This window comes from Salvelinus alpinus, chromosome 5 (assembly GCF_045679555.1).
Source record: "Salvelinus alpinus chromosome 5, SLU_Salpinus.1, whole genome shotgun sequence".
In the NCBI taxonomy this organism is placed as follows: domain Eukaryota; kingdom Metazoa; phylum Chordata; class Actinopteri; order Salmoniformes; family Salmonidae; genus Salvelinus; species Salvelinus alpinus.
Genome location: NC_092090.1, coordinates 93,254,507 through 93,277,466, shown reverse-complemented (window position 1 = coordinate 93,277,466; position 22,960 = coordinate 93,254,507). Strand labels below are relative to the sequence as shown.

General features: G+C 43.1%; 2 protein-coding genes across 2 annotated transcripts; one reads left to right on the top strand and one right to left on the bottom strand.

Moving 5' to 3' along the window:
- Positions 1-525: 525 nt before the first annotated feature.
- Positions 526-9,139, bottom strand: tspan36 (tetraspanin 36). The gene is made up of 7 exons (XM_071404224.1): positions 8,971-9,139; positions 4,349-4,540; positions 3,822-3,896; positions 3,591-3,686; positions 3,111-3,260; positions 2,803-2,886; positions 526-2,559 (listed from the first exon to the last, which is right to left on the bottom strand). The coding sequence occupies exons 1-7, from the start codon at positions 9,028-9,030 to the stop codon at positions 2,482-2,484; spliced, it is 735 nt and encodes a 244-aa protein (XP_071260325.1). The 5' UTR covers positions 9,031-9,139; the 3' UTR covers positions 526-2,481.
- Positions 9,140-10,376: 1,237 nt separating this feature from the next.
- On the top strand, positions 10,377-11,740 carry LOC139577246 (histone H1). Its single transcript, XM_071404222.1, has one exon. The coding sequence runs from the start codon at positions 10,975-10,977 to the stop codon at positions 11,506-11,508; it is 534 nt and encodes a 177-aa protein (XP_071260323.1). The 5' UTR covers positions 10,377-10,974; the 3' UTR covers positions 11,509-11,740.
- The last annotated feature ends 11,220 nt before the right edge of the window (positions 11,741-22,960 follow it).

The window sequence follows — 22,960 nt, the reverse complement described above, 5'->3', positions numbered from 1 at the left end:
ATCAACCCTGGGATTTCTAATTTCCTCAAGGCCCCCATAATTAGCTAAATAATGATAATTTTGCACATGAAAAAAAAAAAATACAGTAAATAATAATTGGGGTACCCACATTTAGACAGGCTAACTGTGTTAAATATTATTTAACAGAACTGCCCTATAGCCAGTCCATCTGTGACTGTAGATGGAATTCATGACTGTTTGATAAATACTCTATCAAACAGAACTCTGATCAGATCTGCTTGGGCTTCTGTTACATGATATTCTAATATTGGGGGTGATACATGTTTCCTTCCCAATTAAAACTGTTCATCAGAACACATTTATGGTTGGCTCTAAATGGAGTGTTTTGTGACTTACTTACCTTAAAATCACATGAAGCCCACTAGATGATGTCATCAGCGTCTCCCTATGACGTCATTGGAATCACGTATCTTCCTCTATCTTGTTGACTACAAAACAGAAACCTGCTGTTCTCACATATGTTGACATTGTGGTGGTGCTGGAAATTATTAATTTGATTTTGAAGGGCCTCCCGGGTGGCGCAGTGGTCTAGAGCACTGCATCGCAGTGCTATGCTGCGCCACCAGAGTCTGGGTTCGCGCCCAGGCTCTGTCGCAGCCGGCCGCGACCGGGAGGTCCGTGGGGCGACGCACAATTGGCTTAGCGTCGTCCGGGTTAGGGAGGGTTTGGCCGGTAGGGATATCCTTGTCTCATCGCGCTCCAGCGACTCCTGTGGCGGGCCGGGCGCAGTGCGCGCTAGCCGAGGGGGCGGGTGCACGGTGTTTCCTCCGACACATTGGTGCGGCTGGCTTCCGGGTTGGAGGCGCGCTGTGTTAAGAAGCAGTGCGGCTAGGTTGGGTTGTGCTTCGGAGGACGCATGACTTTCGACCTTCGCCTCTCCCGAGCCCGTACGGGAGTTGTAGCGATGAGACAAGATAGTAATTACTAGCGATTGGATACCACGGAAAATTGGGGAGAAAAGGGGATAAAATTAAAAAAAAAAAAAAAAAAAAAAAAAAAAAAAAAAAAAACAATTTGATTTTGAAAAAGGGTTCATTTTCCCTGCACATGTACATGCCAAGACTTCTCTAACCGCAAGGTACTTCCGTGGTTAAATAAAGATGAAAATCAATAGAGAACGATGCCTGGTGCACTATCTGTGTTTATACTGGATGTAGAAGTGCATTGGGAATTCATGTCTATCTTGAGCATATAGACGTGTCTTTATCAACTAACCAAGAGAGAACCACTACGCTCAGCGCCTACAACGTTTTCAGAATTTGCATTTTGCCTCACTAGTTTTCTGGGAAAGGTCATGAACACGTATTTGTGTATATAATTGATAGAAAATAGATGTTCTTTTTTAAATCAAAAGGTAGAAATGTGTTTTATGTCAAATCAGTAAACGCATAAAATGTAAATGTCTTTGCAGTTAGCTTTTAATACATTAGATCAAATATACACAAGCAAGTCCAACTGTATGCCGTCCACTCTACCAGATATGATTACATTTAATTGCACAATACTCTACAATGGTGCAGAAATTAGTGGTGTTCATGGACATTGAAATCAATATCTCTTTCAAGTACAATAAGCATTAATTTCTAAAAGAATGTTGACAGTTCTTTTCTAATGTAATACTGTATATCTTAGACAAATGCCCACTACCTGATGCGTTGGAACCTGAAAAACTACTTGGCAGAATCAACACAACATTTCAATCCTTAAAGGGGAAATATGGGATTGGAAGATGCATTTTTGGACTTTTAAAGGAATGATATATAGCCATTGATATAGCTTAGTTCAACTGTCTTATCCTATCAGAACCCCAAATAAAAGCATGTTTTACACCATTGTTTATAAACAAAGTAATTGTAAACAATCACTGTATAGCTTCAAAACATGGTTAAAACTATCAATTTGATATCATTGATGGTCAGTCCATGCATGCAGGTTTGAGAGTGGTTACATTTCTCCAGGCCCATCCCTCAGTTGTTTATCAAAAAACTGTCAGGGGTGACCTCTTTGCTGTTGTTGAATCCCAGGTCACCCCAGATTTCCCCTTTAAATGGAACGTATTCCATATACTGATATATCACTGTGCATATCCTTTCTTTATTTCAGTATGTACAGCAGCAAATTAAAACACCGTTAATCTTAAACTAACTTCCTTTGTTTAAAAGTTTGAGTGGTAATTTGCAACTATCTTTTAAAAAATGGCATCTCGTGGTTTTCCATTGCTTCCAATGTTGGCAGTGGTTTGCCTAGTTTGGTGGGCCTGACAACTGCCCGGGAAAGCTGAGGGAAAAAAGTAAGACAATGTTCCTGAAAGGATGCTAAAATATTAGTGTGGGGAACACAAGTCCTTTGGCTTTATGACCTCACACTGCTGGAGAGGAGCGGGGAGAGGTGTCAGGGGTCAAGGGTCAGGAGCTGCTGTAAGACAAGCCTCTAAAGCATCCTTCAAGACAGCAGGTCATATCAGACATACAGGGTCTGGTAGCCAGTTCGCCTGCCACTTTTACAGGTGATCACACACACACTGAGCATCCCGAAAAACTGAAAGAAAAGGACAAAGATATTCAGTGAAATTCAGTACAGAGTAAATTGGCTGGTACCTTTCAGGGTAGGTCCACGGGCTAACACTTTTAGACTTTAAAAAAAAACTTTTTGGGTGCCCGGCCTCAGATGTAGAAACACGAAAGCCTTCATCTTTAGGCCAAACACCGGCGCAAAGTCTAATAATGGAAATGAACATGATAAATCAAATGTTAAAAGTCAGAGGTCAGTCAGGTACAGTACCTTGATGATGGCAAAGCCAAGGATGACCAGCATGGCATAGCTCATCACATCCTGAAGGAGCTGTTCCAGCTTAACCTCACAACCCTGGAGCAACACACACACACACACACACACACACACACACACACACACACACACACACACACGCACACGCACACGCACACGCACACGCACACGCACACGCACACGCACACACACGCACACGCACACACACACATATACTGGTTAGAGAGTAATGTCATTACACTTTAAATCATTGTATCAAATACAGAAACTAGAAGTTAGAAATTGACTGAATTGGTCTATACCTGAGTATTGAGCAGGTCTGGCTGGTCCAGTTTGGCCGTGCACTCGGTGTTGTTCCGTTTACAACAGGAGATGGGCACAGTGTTGTTACTGCTGTTGAACCAGGGCGTGGTGGTCCAGTTCATGTAGGTCTGCACTCCACAGCACTGCAACTGAATACAGAGAGAGGAAGAACACTTGTTCACAGCTCCTAGCTGACAAAAGCCTAATTTCCAGTATCATCACATCGCTGTGTGTGCCAGTGCGTGTTAGCACCAGATAAGTTTGAAACAGAGAGACTCAACAAGTGATAACTTCCTCTAACACCTACGACAAAGACCATCAATGGGAGAGTGGGAAATTTGTACACTTTGATGTGCCTGTATACACAGGAAGTAATCGCACAGTGAGTCGCTCGGTTTTCAAACCTAGTAAGGACCTGCTTGGCATCATACTGGTTATCAGGGGAATTCAAACTTGTCAATAGAGGAAGTGGCACTGACCTGAGACTGCAGATAATCCACAGCCCGGGTTTCAGAGTTCTCCCCATTATACTTCTGGAACACATCGCTCATTGACCGCTCCAAATCACCTTTTATCTGTAAAGATATACAAAACAAAATGCATCTATTTAAGTACTGTACCTGCAAGCATTAAATAATATTATATGATTGTAGCATATAATACATGAAATACATGTGGTGAAAATGTGTCCAAATGTGACGTTCACTCACCCTGCCTTGGTAAATGAACGCAAACACTAGGGCAGCGACCTCTGCTGCAAACATGGCCAGGAGGATCATCAGGAACTGAAAAGAGATGGGCAGACCAGACGGCTATCAGCAAGGAGGCCGTGAACAAGTGGTGCAGCAGGACTTATCAAACACAGAGATCCTCAGTGCCTACTGTGTGTCCCAAATGGCACCCTACCCTATGTAATGAGTGCACTACTTTTGACATGAGACCTATGAACCCTGGTCAAAAGTAGTGCACTATATAGGGGAATAGGGTGCCATTTGGGACACAAAGTGTGTTTATGAAAGACCTGGATGGACGGATGGCTCCTTTCACCATCACCCACCAGGAACCAACACCACAATGTCTGAGGCAGGTGTCAGGTGACATTTCCCCTGGACGCTGAACTTGGTTCAGTTTGGAAATTTCTCCCACTAATTGTTAACGTTCAGATTTGTGGACGTGATTCTGATCCTAGATCTATACCTAGAGTAAACCACTTGTTGCGTCGGAGGCTCATACTCACAAAGCTCAGGCCCACTTTGGACTCTCTCAGGGTGGCGCAGCAGCCCACAGTCCCGATGATGAACATCACCACTCCCACAGTGATGATGATGGCTGCAGGGATGAGTGTGTACTTATCCTCCAGGAAGTTGTCAAAGTTGTTGTAGCTCTTGATCACGTAAGAGCCTACGTAGGCAAGAGCGCCACCCGCAGCCTAGAGAGAAGAACAAAACAACAACATGAGCACTTTATACAGCTAATCAAGGCTGTGTTGCCTATTCTCCACCGCTAATCAAGGCCATGTTGCCTATTCTCTACCACTAATCAAGGCTGTGTTACCTATTCTCCACCACTAATCAAGGCCGTGTTGCCTATTCTACACCCCTAATCAAGGCTGTGTTACCTATTCTCCACCCCTAATCAAGGCTGTGTTACCTATTCTCTACCACTAATCAAGGCTGTGTTACCTATTCTCCACCTCTAATCAAGGCTGTGTTACCTATTCTCCACCCCTAATCAAGGCTGTGTTACCTATTCTCCACCCCTAATCAAGGCTGTGTTACCTATTCTCTACCACTAATCAAGGCCGTGTTGCCTATTCTACACCCCTAATCAAGGCTGTGTTACCTATTCTCCACCCCTAATCAAGGCTGTGTTACCTATTCTCTACCACTAATCAAGGCTGTGTTACCTATTCTCCACCTCTAATCAAGGCTGTGTTACCTATTCTCCACCCCTAATCAAGGCTGTGTTACCTATTCTCCACCCCTAATCAAGGCTGTGTTACCTATTCTCTACCACTAATCAAGGCTGTGTTACCTATTCTCCACCCCTAATCAAGGCTGTGTTACCTATTCTCCACCCCTAATCAAGGCCGTGTTGCCTATTCTCCACCCCTAATCAAGGCTGTGTTACCTATTCTCCACCACTAATCAAGGCTGTGTTGCCTATTCTCCACCCCTAATCAAGGCTGTGTTACCTATTCTCCACCCCTAATCAAGGCTGTGTTGCCTATTCTCCACCGCTAATCAAGGCCGTGTTGCCTATTCTCCACCCCTAATCAAGGCTGTGTTGCCTATTCTCCACCGCTAATCAAGGCCGTGTTGCCTATTCTCCACCCCTAATCAAGGCCGTGTTGCCTATTCTCCACCTCTAATCAAGGCCGTGTTGCCTATTCTCCACCCCTAATCAAGGCCGTGTTGCCTATTCTCCACCCCTAATCAAGGCCGTGTTACCTATTCTCCACCACTAATCAAGGCCGTGTCGCCTATTCTCCACCACTAATCAAGGCCGTGTTGCCTATTCTCCACCACTAATCAAGGCTGTGTTGCCTATTCTCCACCGCTAATCAAGGCCGTGTTGCCTATTCTCCACCCCTAATCAAGGCCGTGTTGCCTATTCTCCACCGCTAATCAAGGCCGTGTTGCCTATTCTCCACCCCTAATCAAGGCCGTGTTGCCTATTCTCCACCGCTAATCAAGGCCGTGTTGCCTATTCTCCACCGCTAATCAAGGCCGTGTCGCCTATTCTCCACCGCTAATCAAGGCAGTGTTACCTATTCTCCACCCCTAATCAAGGCCGTGTTGCCTATTCTCCACCGCTAATCAAGGCCATGTTGCCTATTCTCCACCCCTAATCAAGGCCGTGTTACCTATTCTCCACCACTAATCAAGGCCGTGTTGCCTATTCTCCACCGCTAATCAAGGCCATGTTGCCTATTCTCCACCCCTAATCAAGGCCGTGTTACCTATTCTCCACCGCTAATAAAGGCTGTGTCGCCTATTCTCCACCGCTAATCAAGGCCGTGTTGCCTATTCTCCACCGCTAATCAAGGCTGTGTTGCCTATTCTCCACCCTTCTCCCAAAGTGTCCACGTGCATACTCCCTGTCATGGATTTAAAAGCATATGATTGGTGTAAACATTGGCTGGAGTTTACACCATTGTTAAACCCATATGAGAATGTGTGCAAGTGAACACTACAGGAGAAGGGTAGAGAATATGGATGCATCTAGGGTTAGGCAAACTCATACACATACAACATTGTCCTGTGAATTGCAGCTCATACAATCAATTCCCCAGTTAAATAGAAGTAATCTACCTTCTGTAAGCAGTCTATGGACAAGGTAAGACAGCAATGCTTTGGTTTTGTTTACCTGGCCACTGTTCCAAATGTGAACTTTTTAGTATTTATTGAACAAACCCAATGCAAGTGGATACCCACGATATTAGAATAAGAAAACCCATTTGTAATTTTGGTGAACCATCCCTTTAAAGTTGGTCATGCTTTTATGTCATGATGATACAAACACATGTGTGCTAATCATATGCATGGATCAGATGGTGTGTTGCTCATTGCCTAATAGTCCTTTAGAATCAAGGCTCCAGAGCACATGACCACATTCTCACAATCAGGCCTCAGTCACAAGACCCACCACCACCCCCACCACCACCCCCACCACCACCACCACCACCACCCCCGCCACCACCGCCACCCGAGTGGAATACACACACACACCCACCACCTCCTAATCCTTCCTGGAACTTGGATCTTGTGCCTCAGATATGAGAGTGCAAAAATGAAATGTGTTGTGGTGATTACTAAAGCGGGAAAGAGGAGAAGGAAATGGACTGTAAGATTGACATTTTTCGCTGGTTATTATGTTGTTGTCAATCGACCACATTATCTCCTGTATTGACCGAGTGAAAGACATGTTCACAGTTTTGCTGCTTTAAAGTGCATGTGTATTTGTGAAAACTTCATTATGTTAGGACAAAATATCACGTTTAGGGTAGGCTGTTTCCCTCCAGACTCAGATCACAGATGCGTTCTAAAGGAAAGGTGAACTCAACAGAAAATACAAAACTAGTCCAATACTATGTGCAAGACTTGTTCAATGACAAGCTAACGGCCCACAGCAAACCTCCCTCCTCATCCCCCTAAAGACTCAGCTTTAGGGCTACATATTTTACTTCCATTCAGGTGTAATAGTTGTTAAAATACTTTGAATTTCACCAGGTTCATATCTTTATATAGCATGTTTCAGTTATTATTTTGCATCCCTGCATTATGGGGAATAGGGGCATACTTATGTTTTGGCCCTGCATGCTTGTGCTCAAATCAGTTTTATGCATTAAGAAAGGTAGCTAGGCACGCTTTTTCTGTCATATGCAGAAAAGTTATGACACACGCTGTTCATGAAAAATGGTGTACATTTAGTGCCAACTCATACGTGGATGCTATTGTCAAGATTAAATTGTAATTGTGCTTTTTAAGACTAACATTTGGAATTCAACATGTGGTTGTTTACTAGCTAATGCAATGTGTGTGTGAACGATGGCGAGTTCCTCGTTGATCCTTGTCCTTTGTATCATGTGTCTATATTTTTGAGAGAGAGAGCGAGAGAGGCGAGTACTGGCAAAACATACAGTACTTGTGCTCTATGTATTTTCCTTTGGTTATCAATGTCAAATTAGTTCATCTGTTTACATATAAGAAGAGGCTATAATATTCACTATTGTATGACAACAACAACAAAAATGATATGGGAACGCTCTAAGAGAGAGGCGACTAATGGCAGAATATAGTTCTGCTCTACAAATAATGTTGTCTTTTCTTTTGGATGCAGACGAACTCTGATACATTATAACAAACAGCCTGATCTCAGAAGTCTACGTCTTCAGTCTCAACCAATCACACAGCTACTGCACCAACTACAGAGACACACAGAGAGAGAAAGAGAGAGAGAGAGAGAGAGAGAGAGAGAGAGAGAGAGAGAGAGAGAGAGAGAGAGAGAGAGAGAGAGAGAGAGAGAGAGAGAGAGAGAGAGAGAGAATTTGAGCAAGAGATAGTTCAAGGGGAACTACAAAGTATGTGTGGCTTTTGACCACTGATACACAAGCAGACCTGTGTTTACTTCCCCTGGTGAATACACACAGGATTCTTACTCCTTATTGAATTAGTTCAAAGTTCACCACCTAGGAAGCTATGCACTGCTGCAACCTAACATCTACCAGAAGACAGCCAGACAGAGAGAAAACGGCTGCTGTCATAACGGAGAAGCATACAGAATGAGTTGCTCAACATGGTCTGGGGAACTTGTTAAGGCTACTATATGAAGCCAGAAATGAATGGTCACAAAGGAAGTCCCCTGAGAACCCCCCCCCCCCTGGTTTTTAGTAACATTATCTTTCTGAATCATCATGTAGTGGAAAAAACCTGCCATGTAGAAGTGTTCACTCAAAAAAAGAATTAGTGCATAATGGTTTTAGCAGGGGACAGACTGGGACCAGGTCATTTCTAAAGTACAGACTCACTTTATTTCCTTAGGCCCCCATTTCCTTGGCCCATTTTTTCCCCTCAAATCTCCACACCACCAAATAATGGTCATTCTTCATTCTGCATTAAAAAAAAAAGATTTAGACAGGCACCTTGGCTAAAGATGTACCAGCCCATCTGGCATTTTCCAGAATTGCCCTATGCAAGTCTGTCCCTGGATTAAGCTACAAATATGGTGTGGGTGCTGGTTGGTTGAGAACGTTTTGTTCTTAAACAGTAAACGGTTTCCAATGCAAGACGTCATGAATACATTCAAAATTAGAGCAGTGGAAAGAAGTAAAACGATAAACACAGACCAAGCACTTACCCAAAATATTACATTCAGAAGCAAAAGGACTGTTTTCGATGTAATAATCCCGCAATCCATGTTGATATGGTGGTAGGGAGCCTTTCAGCTGATGATCAAATAGGATCGTGTCGCTCTCTGTTCTTATTATAAGGAGTTCATGACGGCTTTGCTTTGAGCTGCATGACTGGCGTGCTGACACATCACATGCTTATGAAGCGCATGGCCTGGCGGTTTGGGGGGGGGGGGGGGGGGGGGGGGTTCTAAATGCCTACCCTTTGCGATTGTATTGCTCCATAGGGTCTAGAGAGGAACAATCACCCGTTTATCCAGTCGATCCGTCCCCAGTCTGAGCTGTCAGACCTGCGTCACAACAGAGTGAGGAAGCACTCACGTGTTGAGATCTGTGCTGTGTTTGAAACATGTAACTTTTTTCCCATTAGTCATAAACCCTATGTGCCTATATAAATTAGATTCTGTTATATTATTATAATGATTAAAAAAAGAAACCTTGGCCTAGTTACCCTTCCCTATCTTGTGCAATCTAAACAGGCCATCAATCTGCGCGTAAATCATGCATGTCCAATCATTTTCTTTAGTGGTCCTTTGGCGCCTCCACACAACATTACGCATGTATATGACTGGGTGTAAACTCTTATATCAAAAAGGTTCTGGATCGAACCAAAAAAGGGTTCTATCGCTTGCTTCATAAAACGTCGATATGCATGCATCCTTCCATGAACCCTATCGGTTAATAGCTCAAGATTTCGATCACAGTCAATTTAGGTAGGAGTCAGTGACACTCAAGATCGTAAATAGGCCTAATTTATCAGGCCTACTGGATCAAATGGTATTCTGTGTATCCTAAGAATCAAGAGCTAGACCATGATTGATTCATTCTAATTCTGTCCGGTTGTAATTCGATGCCCTGTAGGCTAGGGCAAAGGACCAAATATATATATATATATATATATATATATTATAAACAATAAGCTGCATTATTAAATTACATGACAAACTTTCCCACCAATAATAATAGGCCTAAGCTATATTGTGAAACGAAAATTAAGCAACATAAACAATTATTGAACTGAAAATAATACAGGCCTATACTTGGGGTTTTGATGGTTGTATTTCCAGTGTTTAGTTGAGCTTAAAACAGCGCGAAAAAGACCCGCGATTTCAAAGGAAAAGCCTGCATGTGACAAGCTGAATGTGAAACTTTCATGTTTTTTTTCTATCACCACCCATGCAATACTGTTAACTCATTATTTGGCGTGGTTCCATTGAGCGCAAATAAGCCTTCCAGAATTAGTCACACTACCTGCTATAGTAGGCCCAAAAAAGTACAAAAATAACATATCAGTGAAATTATACTTTAATGCACAAACAATAACAAAAATATTTTCACTCGTCAAAAACTCACATAGACATATCATGTTTATTATTTTAGAAAAATATTATATTTAGATGAAGCTTCTCGTCTCAGGTTAGACATTCGGTGTGCTTTTATGGTCATCTAAAAATGTTATTAATTATTCAGTGCAGTATCAATCGAGTATTTTTTTTGTTGAAAATGTACTAGGAATATGTCTGTATAAGAGTATGGAATTACTGAAGCACATACGCAAACGTTTGTATTACATAACTTAGTCAATATGTCGAAAAGGTCACCGTTGAAATGGTGTTCAATTACTGCCCATGAACAATTTAAGAATTTACCTGGCAAGGCTTTTGAATAATGGTGGTACTAGGGTAAAAATAAAAAGTACAGTTTGTGCTGATTCTTATGATATGATGATTATACAGATCTAGTGGATTTTACGAATAAAATATACACATTTCGTATGAGGAAGAAAACACAAGTCAGGTGTTGACAGGAGAAAGGGCGCCTAGTGACAATGATTGAATCTACACGGTTCTCATCACATCTACATAAATGGGCATGTCACCATTCACTCCACTCATTCCAAGGCATTCATCTCTCAAGCATCTTCAGCCAATTACATCTCCATAACAGGGAACATGTCTGGGGTGATTGCAATTCCCCTGGCGACACCAGCCACGACTCCTAAAAAGAGATCCAAGCCCAAGAAGACTGGACCCACCGTATCTGACCGCATCCTGAAGGTTGTGTCAGCATCCAATGACCGAAGTGGTGTGTCTCTTGCGGCTCTCAAAAAGTCTCTGGCAGCCAGCGGCTATGATGTTGTGAAGAACAACGCCCGACTCAAACTGGCTGTCCGGCGTTTGGTGGCCAAAGGATATCTTCTGCAGCCTAAGGGCACATCCGGCTCTTTCAAAATTAACAAAAACAAAGCCGTCGCTAAAAAGAAAAAACCTACCAAGAATCAAGCCAAGAAGGTGGGGGCCAAGAAGGTCAGGAGAGCGTCACCCAAGAAGGCAACGGGCGCCAAGAAGTCCCCAAAGAAAACCAAGAGGAAGAGTCCCAAGAAGGCCAAAAGACCTGCAGCAGCAAAAAAGCCCAAGAGCCCCAGGAAGACCAAGCGCAGAGTCACCAAATCCACCCGGGCTAAAGCTGCTCCTAAGAAGAAATAGGCCTAAGGTAGACCTACTCGATCAGTTACTCGTGGAAGACCGTGGAATTTATTTTCCCTGCACAGTTTAAGAGGCCTCAAACGCATTTGTACATCCGAAGAATCCATCTCAGGGACTTTAATAAGAGTGCTGACACTGTTACCTATCTTGCGCTAGCTTTTCATGAATGTGGAGATAGGGGAGGCTCATGGATATTATTGTTTAAAAAAACAATAAATGTATTTAATTTAAATGGTTGAATGTTTTATTGTGGAATCATTGAATTTAACCTATATAGGCCCACTATAAATAGTACATGAATGATTACAGGTTGGGAGCCTGGATTCCATTGCATTACTCAATTGCGAAATTGAATAGTACCATCTAAACCAAAATAGTCTACAACAGTTGTTCAACTATGTCAGATAATTAATATGAACATATGTTTACTGTGTTTTAAAGTGTTTAATTGCACGGAATAGTCGTCCTACCTGATAAAACAGTTCAACTACTACTCGGCCTAGTTCATATTTACGTACGAGCTGCAACGTGTGAAGAGAGTGAAGAGTTAGGCGGGTGTTACCATTCAATCATAGTTGTATTATTGTAACTAAAATAACACATTATCAATCATAATTACCAATAATTAACTAGGCATCGTAGACCTATAGGATATTATAATTAATTAGGCTGTAGGTATTTGCAGTAGGCCTATTAAAAACTAGGCTACTGAAAACACTGAAATTACTTTAGGTTTTGTAACAACACACAAAGAAAGCAATGTTTTATACCGTTTTGGAATACTTCAGTAGTCAAAATTAACCCAAAATATTTCGCGCCTTTCATATATTGGCATAATGTTAAATCATTTTTTTGCGCGCGATGCAGGCATGGCCTATTCAAACGTTAGAAACATTTGCAAAGGTTGTGACTGAAATGGCTTGTGTGCTGCATTGAAACCAGTTCAATGTATTCAAATTAGTTGCGGGTCATTTTTATTTACGCTCCCCTGGAGTGCTTGGAGAAGATGCAATGTGTAGCTTTACGCACACCATTACGCACTTCCAAGATGCGTGTTATGCATAGGCTATGCTAATGTTACGCGCAACAAGCCTAAAGACCACCTTTTGGACAGAGAATATTGCGTAAACAAATGTACACGTGGAGCATGCCAGCAGCCAATCATTTAGCAGCACTGATATTGAGTAGATGATTGCAGAGCTTAACCTAATCATGGCTGACAACATTGAGTGGAATAGGGTGTGACGCGAAACATCCGTTGGTGCTGTTATCTAATAGCAAAAACAGGTTCTCAGGGTTAATGTGTGTGAACACATGTCATCAATATAGCATACCTCTTCACAATGTTTTACCTTTTATTGATGGCCAGCGGTGTTGACATAATATCATTGAGAGGAACGAAATCATTATCATCTCATATTCTATAAAATATGTTAAACATCATGGCCCTGACAAAGCCGTTGATCATTGGCCTTACTTCATCTTTTCTCTCACCTCACCGCCGACTAAATAAATGAAAAGTATTGGCATATAATTCCGTAAATTGACTGAAAGCGCTACACTTATTCGTTACAAATATTTAATTGTGATTTGAAAATCGGCTAATTTAGTTATCTGGGTTTTATATGTTGATAGTTTAAATAAACGAATGGTTATGAAGACACAGGAGTTGCCAAATGGCTTTGGTGGACAACCGTCGATTGGTGACGGGCGACTCAGCGTGCAATCTGGTGAAGTTATGAAAGCGTTTCGGCGGGATTTTCATGTGGGTGTAACCTTTATGCAACCAGATAACAATATCAATGAACAAACCGTGGGCGTGACAATAACGTTTTCTGGCAAGTTGTAGGCTACAGAAATGCATTTGGTACACCCAAATGGCGCATTTTTCGTAGCGTTGAGTCAGCCTAGAACCCTCTCCCCCAAAAAGCTAACGCAATGGCAAGATCCTCCCACTGGCTGTACCGGGGAGAAAGATATAGGCCTAGCTTGACAGGAGATTCTTAACTCTACAGAGCATGTTCTTAGGGGATCAGGAGCTTCAAATCAGTGACACCATCCTACATCCTGAAGAGGAAATGCAATGTTCTGTGTCCACGTGACAACAACAACAACAAGCATACGAAATTAGCTTACATGATCTGCTCAAGGTTGGCACTTGTATTGGTCATTACTGGTAAAAAAAAAATACACTACATTACCAAAAGTATGTTGTCACCTGCTCATCTAACATCTCATACAAAAATCATGGGCATTATATTATATAACATGTTATAATGTTATATAACATTATATAACATCCTCCACTCTTCTGGCACTAGATGTTGGCACATTGCTGCTGGGACTTGCTTCCATTCAGCCACAAGAGCATTAGTGAGGTCGAGCACTGATGTTGGGTGTTTAAGCCTGGTTAGTAGAACAGCATTCCAATTCATCCCAAAGGTGTTCGATGAGGTTGAGGTCAGGGCTCTATGTAGGCCAGTCAAGTTCTTCCACACCAATCTCGACAAACCATTTCTATATAGGCCTTCTTTTGTGTACGGGGTATTGTCATGCAGAAACAGGAAAGGGCCTTCCTCAAACTGTACCACAAAGTTGGAAGCACAGAATTTTCTAGAAAGTCATTGTATACTGTAGCATTAAGTAATGGGGAATTGACAAAAATCAAACAGCAAACAATTCACACCATGCAACAATTCATTAGCAATAATTGTCAGGAGTCAGCTGAAGGCATTCTGGAGAGCGGAGTGGATTCTGCAGAGAGATGTTCCTATTTCTTCGCCACCCACCTTTCCCCTTCTTCTTTCTCAACTTTCCAAATTATACTCAAGACACATTATCTTTACACATATTTTAGATCCTTTTCACTGAAAAGCAACTCAACAATCAGCTAGGCCTACTGCCACGTGTGCTGCTCAAATTGCGGACTTCCCCAATAAGAATAGGCCTACTCGCTTGTGATTTGAAACAATTCACAGCAATTTTTTAAAGAAGCTAATGATCTTCTGTGGCTAAGTCATGCTCTCTGGTCAAGTATTTTTAATGATTTTATTTACACTTAACAAAAATGTAAAGGAAACATGTTTAATGAGCTGAAATTAAACATACCAGGAATGTTGCATGTGCACAAAAAGCTTATTTCTCTCAAATTTTGTGCACAAATTGGTTTACATCCCTGCTAGTGAACATTTCCCCTTTGCCAAGATAATCCATCCACCTGGTAGGTGTGGCATATCAAGAAGATGATTAAACAGCTGGATCATTACGCAGTGCTGCGGACAATAAAAGGCCACTCTAAATGTGCTGTTTTGTCACACAACACAATGCCACAGATGTCTCAAGTTTTCAGGGACCGTGCAATTCGCATGCTGACTGCAGGAATGTCCACCAGAGCTGTGGCCAGAAAATTGAATGTTAATTTCTCAACCATAAGCTGCCTCAAATGTTGTTTTAGAGAATTGGCAGTACGACCAACCGGCCTCACAACTGCAGACCACGTTTATGGTGTCATATGGGCGAGTGGTTTGCTGATGTCAACATTGTGAACAGAATGCCCCATGGTGATGGTGGGGTTATGGTATGGGCAGGCATAAGCTACAGACAACAAACACAATTGCATTTTATCGATGGCAATTTGAATGCACAGAGATACCGTGACGAGATCCTGAGGCCCATTGTCGTGCCATTTCAACATGCCGCCATCACCTCCTGTTTCAACATGATAATGCAAGGCCTCATGTCACAATGGTCTATACATAATCCCTGGAAGCTGAAAATGTCCCAGCTCTTCCATGGCCTGCATACTCACCAGACATGTCACCCATTGAGCATGTTTGGGATGCTCTGGTTCAACGTGTTTAGAGGATCTGCAGAGAAGAATTGGAGAAACTCCCAAAATACAGGTGTGCCAAGCTTGTAGTGCCATACCAAAGAAGACTTGAGGCTGTAATTGCTGCCAAAGGTGCTTCAACAAAGTACTGAGTAAAGGGTCAGAATACTCATGTAAATGTGATATTTCTGTATTTTTTTATTTATACATTTACACATTGCTAAAAACCTGTCTTTGCTTTGTCATTATGGGGTATTGTGTGTAGATTGATGAGGAAAAGCATGTACTCAAGTCATTGAAAAGGAGTGTGGACAACATTCCACAGGCTACAATACAACAGCCTGATCAACTCTATGTGAAGAAGATGTGCAGCGTTGCATGAGGCAAATGGTGGCCACACCAGATACGGACTGCTTTTCTGATCCACGCCCCTACCTTTTTTTAAGGTATCTGTGACCAACATTCCAATCTGTATTAAAAGTCATGTGAAATCCATAGATTAGGGCCTGTATTAAAAGTCATGTGAAATCCATAGATTAGGGCCTAATGAGTTCCTTTAAATTGACAGATTTTCTTATATGAACTGTAACTCAGTAAAATCAATGAAATTGTTGCATGTTGTGTTTATATTTTTGTTCAGTATATTTCTGTAAAGTTAGGAGTTACATGCCGCCTATGGTAGCTGATATTCAGAGCTTGAATAGCCAAAATTATTAGTCTTAAATCTTTGTCAGGTATCAGGACTATAAAGCCAATTTCAACTGCCTGTTTAACGAAGGTAAGCTACCACATGGATAGGCATTCATCAAAGTACATTGTGGGCCTCACACTGTATAGCCTAGGCTACTATTGTACTTTGTGGAGATAGGAGAGAGGCAATATTTTTGTCTCACCTAGAGCGGCATATACACAACTGTCCAACAATTAATTTCTAACTGATCATTATTCAAAGAAGCACCCTCCTGAAGAGCCACCATATGTCATGGCATGAACCATAACATTTTACATCCGACTGGAATTCACTGTCTCTCATATATTCATTCAAGATAAGCATGAATACAGTTTAGAACTTCCATTCAGAATGTGAAACAAGACCATTGCAAACTCGATATATGTCAGGAAAATGGACAGTAGGCCTCTGCAGGGTTTTGCTACCATCTATTGGACAGTATTTGGGTCATATCCTGATTCAGCCATTTAGGGTGGTATAGTTGTCCTGATTGGGTATGTACTGTACGAGCCAACACAGCGGCTTCCAAATGTAGACATCCTCTTATTTGGTCAATCATGGTGATCAGATTAATAGCCGTTTCATATGGGCACCAACAGTATTAAAGAGTCAGCTGGTTTAGCATCCAAAATCAAACTGAAAGTGATCAGACTACACTATAATTCACTAACTCATGTGTAGTAACCTGGTATATTTATGTTCACCAATAGATGGCAGTATTGACTCAAGACGGGGGTTTGCTTCCCGCTATCCGTAGCTATTTCCTATGTCTGCCTATTTAACTATGATTAAGAAAGCTTCAGGTAGTTTAAGCCAGGTGCATAATTTAAGCCAGATAATGTAAATCTAAGTTACAATTAAATACTAAACCGTACGTAAGTCTCATGAGTCGTAATTCTAAGAAGCCTTTAAGGATACTACATCATGCATATAGCAACAACACATACTGTAACTGCTAAAAACCCTTACAATTATACCTTAATTTAACTAGGCAAGTCAGTTAAGAACAAATTCTTATTTACAATGACAGTCTACCCCAGCCAAACCTAGGCCAATTGTGTGCCGCCCAATCACATCTGGATATGATGCAGCCTGGATTTGAACCAGGTACTGCAATGACACCTCTTGTGCAGAGATGCAGTGTCTTAGACCACTGCGCCACTCAGGAGGCCCAGATAACACCAGATAAACAACACCAAGGCCTGATCTCCTGTTATTGAGTATGGCTCATACCACAATATGACATACTGTAAGCCTACAATTTGAAGAGAAAATCAAACAGCTAAGGAGCAATCTGCAGTCAATAACAGTAACAAAGCAGAGACCCCGTCACTGTTTCGGTAAACAGCTAAGGGGCTGGACAAAATGTAACCACTCCCATATTCATAGACAGGGATATAAATGCAAGGACTAACCATACATGACATCAAAATGATAGTTTTACAAACAATGGAGTAAAACTATATTATATTATGTTTTCTGACAACAGTTTAACTAAGTTATATTGTTCAAGAATCAGTGGGTATAATTAATTAAAAAGTCCAAAATCCCCTTAAACTTTTTTATATTTGATTTTCAGCAGACATCCAGTATATTTTTTGGGATTGGGCAATGATTGTTAAAGTATATTTTTTGGGATTGGGCAATGATTGATAAGACTGCATGTTGTTATCTCACCTTGTCACATGTCTTTTATAGTAGGCTTAATTATACATGTTTACAGGACCATTGTGAAATCCCCTATGAATCATACTCAAAGTACTGTTCCAAACATGCATGAAACTCATTTATCAAGATTGGTTCCTCTTTCACATCCTAGTTTCATATCTGCAAATCAAGTCTGATATTTTCTCTGCAGTGAACTTTAAAATATTTATCAACAAAACATTGTTCCTCTTTGACACAATGGTCTAGTTCATTATATTTTGTATTTGTATTTATTAGCGATCCCTATTAGTTCCTGCCAAGGCAGCAGCTACTCTTCCTGGGGTTTATTGTGGATCCCCATTAGTTCCTGCCAAGGCAGCAGCTACTCTTCCTGGGGTTTATTGTGGATCCCCATTAGTTCCTGCCAAGGCAGCAGCTACTCTTCCTGGGGTTTATTGTGGATCCCCATTAGTTCCTGCCAAGGCAGCAGCTACTCTTCCTGGGGTTTATTGTGGATCCCCATTAGTTCCTGCCAAGGCAGCAGCTACTCTTCCTGGGGTTTATTGTGGATCCCCATTAGTTCCTGCCAAGGCAGCAGCTACTCTTCCTGGGGTTTATTATGGATCCCCATTAGTTCCTGCCAAGGCAGCAGCTACTCTTCCTGGGGTTTATTATAGATCAACATTAGTTCCTGCCAAGGCAGCAGCTACTCTTCCTGGTGCCGACAAAACAAAGGCAGTTATACAATTTGACAAGCATTACAATATATTCATTACATTCATTAGAATTCACAACACACTAAGTGTGTGCCACCAGGCCCATACTCCATTACCACATCTCTACAACCCAAAATCCGTGTGTACGTGTATGAATAGTGCATATGTTATCATGCTTCACAGTCCCCGTGTTCCATAAGGTGTATTTGTATTTGTTTTTCAAATCTGAATCTACTGTGTGCATCACTTACCTGATGTGGAATAGAGCTCCATGTAGTCATGGCTCTATGTAGTACTGTGTGCCTCCCATAGTCTGTTCTGGACTGTGAAGAGACCTCTGGTGGCATGTCTTGTGGGGTATGCATGAGTGTCTGAGCTTTGTGCTAGTCGTTTAAAAAGACAGATCTGTGCTAATGTCAGAATGTCATATAATGTGAAAAGCTGCAATGAAGTCTAACAAAACAGCCCCCACAATCTTTTTATCATTTATTTCTCTCAGCCAATCATCAGTCATTTGCAGTACGTTTGCAGCCAGACTTATTTGCCATTCCTTTTGCCTCATCCCTCTCAACCATACCATTTTTCAATTGCAATGACACCTCTTGCGCAGAGATGCAGTGTCTGCGCCACTCAGGAGGCCCAGATAACACCAGATAAACAACACCAAGGCCTGATCTCCTGTTATTGAGTATGGCTCATACCACAATATGACATACTGTAAGCCTACAATTTGAAGAGAAAATCAAACAGCTAAGGAGCAATCTGCAGTCAATAACAGTAACAAAGCAGAGACCCCGTCACTGTTTCGGTAAACAGCTAAGGGGCTGGACAAAATGTAACCACTCCCATATTCATAGACAGGGATATAAATGCAAGGACTAACCATACATGACATCAAAATGATAGTTTTACAAACAATGGAGTAAAACTATATTATATTATGTTTTCTGACAACAGTTTAACTAAGTTATATTGTTCAAGAATCAGTGGGTATAATTAATGTCTGAATGTTAATGTAATTAATGTCAGAATGTCATATAATGTGAAAAGCTGCAATGAAGTCTAACAAAACAGCCCCCACAATCTTTTTATCATTTATTTCTCTCAGCCAATCATCAGTCATTTGCAGTACGTTTGCAGCCAGACTTATTTGCCATTCCTTTTGCCTCATCCCTCTCAACCATACCATTTTTCAATTGCTCGTCAATCCAAGAGGATTTAAATGTTTTTACAGATGGTGTCCAAGATGGAGTAGCAGTCGGACTTGTGTTTTGCCTTGTCCCATCCTGTCCCGTGTATATATAGTTTTCTTCGTTTATATATCATATATATTTTAATCTCACTTTCCATCTTTGGACTGAATATACTCTCCTGCAACCCGCCTCACCCAATGTGGTATGGATCTGCTACTTTCGAACCGGAACCCCCATCAGAAGCTAGCCAGCTAACTAGCTAGTAGTCAGTTAGCCACTGCTAGCGGTCCTCACCGTTAACCCGTACATCAGCCAGCCTCAGCCCGGCCAATTCCTGCCAGTCTGCACAGCGCAATATCAATCCAGAGCATATCGGACTGCTTTTTCTCTACCACATCTCCGGATTCCTACCGCAAGCTCTGAACCTTTACACTGGATCATCGCAGCTAGCTAGCTGCTATCCGAGTGGCTACTCCTGGCTAACGTCTCTGTCCTGAAGCAAGCACCAGTTAGCCTGGAGCTAGCCTCGAGCTAGGCCCATCTCCCGGCTAGCCGAAGAGGTCCATTTCCAATTCTTGGGCTACAATACCTCTTTTGCCAATTGGCCTGGACCCTTTACTGCCGACACGGAACCCCGCTGATCCATCACGATTGGTCTGCCACCGTAACTGTCCGAGGTGGTTTCAACAGGCTCTTCCGTTGCGACATCGCTGGAGGCCCATCTGCTCTCCCCGGACTGCTAGCTATCTGAATCCCTGTGTCTCCAGCACGCCTAGTGGAGTAGCGACTACTGAATTGGCTCCCTGACTCATCTATTGCTACTCTCTGGACTCAATGATCACTCGGCTACACATGCCTCTCCCTAATGTCAATATGCCTAGTCTATTGCTGTTTTGGTTAGTGATTATTGTCTTATTTCACTGTAGAGCCCTCAGCCCTGCCCAATATGCTTTAGATAGCCCTTTCGTTCCACCCCCCATACATGCGTTGACCTCACCTGGCTTAACGGGTGCCTCTAGAGACAAAACCTCTCTCATCGTCACTCCATGCCTAGGTTTACCTCCACTGTACTCACATCCTACCATACCTTTGTCTGTACATTATGCCTTGAATCTATTCTTCCGCGCCCAGAAATCTGCTCCTTTTACTCTCTGTTCCGAACGCACTAGATGACCAGTTTTTATAGCCTTTAGCCGTACCCTTATCCTACTCCTCCTCTCTTCCTCTGGTGATGTAGAGGTTAACCCAGGCCCTGCAGCCCCCAGCACCACTCCAATTCCCCAGGCGCTTTCATTTGTTGACTTCTGTAACCGTAAAAGCCTTGGTTTCATGCATGTTAACATCAGAAGCCTCCTCCCTAAGTTTGTTTTATTCACTGCTTTAGTACACTCCGCCAAACCTGATGTCCTAGCCCTGTCTGAATCCTGGCTTAAGAAGGCCACCAAAAATTCATAAATTTCCATCCCTAACTATAACATTTTTCCCGAGAAGATAGAACTGCCAAAGGGGGCTGAGTTGAAATCTACTGCAGGGATAGCCTGCAGTGTTCTGTCATACATTTACATTTTACATTTAAGTCATTTAGCAGACGCTCTTATCCAGAGCGACTTACAAATTGGTGCATTCACCTTATGACATCCAGTGGAACAGCCACTTTACAATAGTGCATCTAAATCTTTTAAGGGGGGGGGGGGTCAGAAGGATTACTTTATCCTATCCTAGGTATTCCTTAAAGAGGTGGGGTTTCAGGTGTCTCCGGGAGGTGGTGATTGACTCCGCTGTCCTGGCGTCGTGAGGGAGTTTGTTCCACCATTGGGGGGCCAGAGCAGCGAACAGTTTTGACTGGGCTGAGCGGGAACTGTACTTCCTCAGTGGTAGGGAGGCGAGCAGGCCAGAGGTGGATGAACGCAGTGCCCTTGTTTGGGTGTAGGGCCTGATCAGAGCCTGAAGGTACTGAGGTGCCGTTCCCCTCACAGCTCCGTAGGCAAGCACCATGGTCTTGTAGCGGATGCGAGCTTCAACTGGAAGCCAGTGGAGAGAGCGGAGGAGCGGGGTGACGTGAGAGAACTTGGGAAGGTTGAACACCAGACGGGCTGCGGCGTTCTGGATGAGTTGTAGGGGTTTAATGGCACAGGCAGGGAGCCCAGCCAACAGCGAGTTGCAGTAATCCAGACGGGAGATGACAAGTGCCTGGATTAGGACCTGCGCCGCTTCCTGTGTGAGGCAGGGTCGTACTCTGCGGATGTTGTAGAGCATGAACCTACAGGAACGGGCCACCGCCTTGATGTTAGTTGAGAACGACAGGGTGTTGTCCAGGATCACGCCAAGGTTCTTAGCGCTCTGGGAGGAGGACACAATGGAGTTGTCAACCGTGATGGCGAGATCATGGAACGGGCAATCCTTCCCCGGGAGGAAGAGCAGCTCCGTCTTGCCGAGGTTCAGCTTGAGGTGGTGATCCGTCATCCACACTGATATGTCTGCCAGACATGCAGAGATGCGATTCGCCACCTGGTCATCAGAAGGGGGAAAGGAGAAGATTAATTGTGTGTCGTCTGCATAGCAATGATAGGAGAGATCATGTGAGGTTATGACAGAGCCAAGTGACTTGGTGTATAGCGAGAATAGGAGAGGGCCTAGAACAGAGCCCTGGGGGACACCAGTGGTGAGAGCACGTGGTGAGGAGACAGATTCTCGCCACGCCACCTGGTAGGAGCGACCTGTCAGGTAGGACGCAATCCAAGCGTGGGCCGCGCCGGAGATGCCCAACTCGGAGAGGGTGGAGAGGAGGATCTGATGGTTCACAGTATCGAAGGCAGCCGATAGGTCTAGAAGGATGAGAGCAGAGGAGAGAGAGTTAGCTTTAGCAGTGCGGAGCGCCTCCGTGATACAGAGAAGAGCAGTCTCAGTTGAATGACTAGTCTTGAAACCTGACTGATTTGGATCAAGAAGGTCATTCTGAGAGAGATAGCAGGAGAGCTGGCCAAGGACGGCACGTTCAAGAGTTTTGGAGAGAAAAGAAAGAAGGGATACTGGTCTGTAGTTGTTGACATCGGAGGGATCGAGTGTAGGTTTTTTCAGAAGGGGTGCAACTCTCGCTCTCTTGAAGATGGAAGGGACGTAGCCAGCGGTCAGGGATGAGTTGATGAGCGAGGTGAGGTAAGGGAGAAGGTCTCCGGAAATGGTCTGGAGAAGAGAGGAGGGGATAGGGTCAAGCGGGCAGGTTGTTGGGCGGCCGGCCGTCACAAGACGCGAGATTTCATCTGGAGAGAGAGGGGAGAAAGAGGTCAGAGCACAGGGTAGGGCAGTGTGAGCAGAACCAGCGGTGTTGTTTGACTTA

What these genes read in the sequence shown, in the direction of transcription:
- LOC139577246 (XM_071404222.1), top strand. Translation starts at nt 10,975, where the DNA reads ATGTCTGGGGTGATTGCAATTCCCCTGGCGACACCAGCCACGACTCCT.
- tspan36 (XM_071404224.1), bottom strand. Translation starts at nt 9,030, where the DNA reads ATGGATTGCGGGATTATTACATCGAAAACAGTCCTTTTGCTTCTGAAT. An exon ending in TTCTGAATGTAATATTTTGG is followed by an intron (nt 4,541 to 8,970) that starts GTAAGTGCTTGG and finishes TCTTCTCTCTAG; the next exon opens with GCTGCGGGTGGCGCTCTTGC. An exon ending in TTGGCTTTGCCATCATCAAG is followed by an intron (nt 2,560 to 2,802) that starts GTACTGTACCTG and finishes CTTTTCTTTCAG; the next exon opens with TTTTTCGGGATGCTCAGTGT.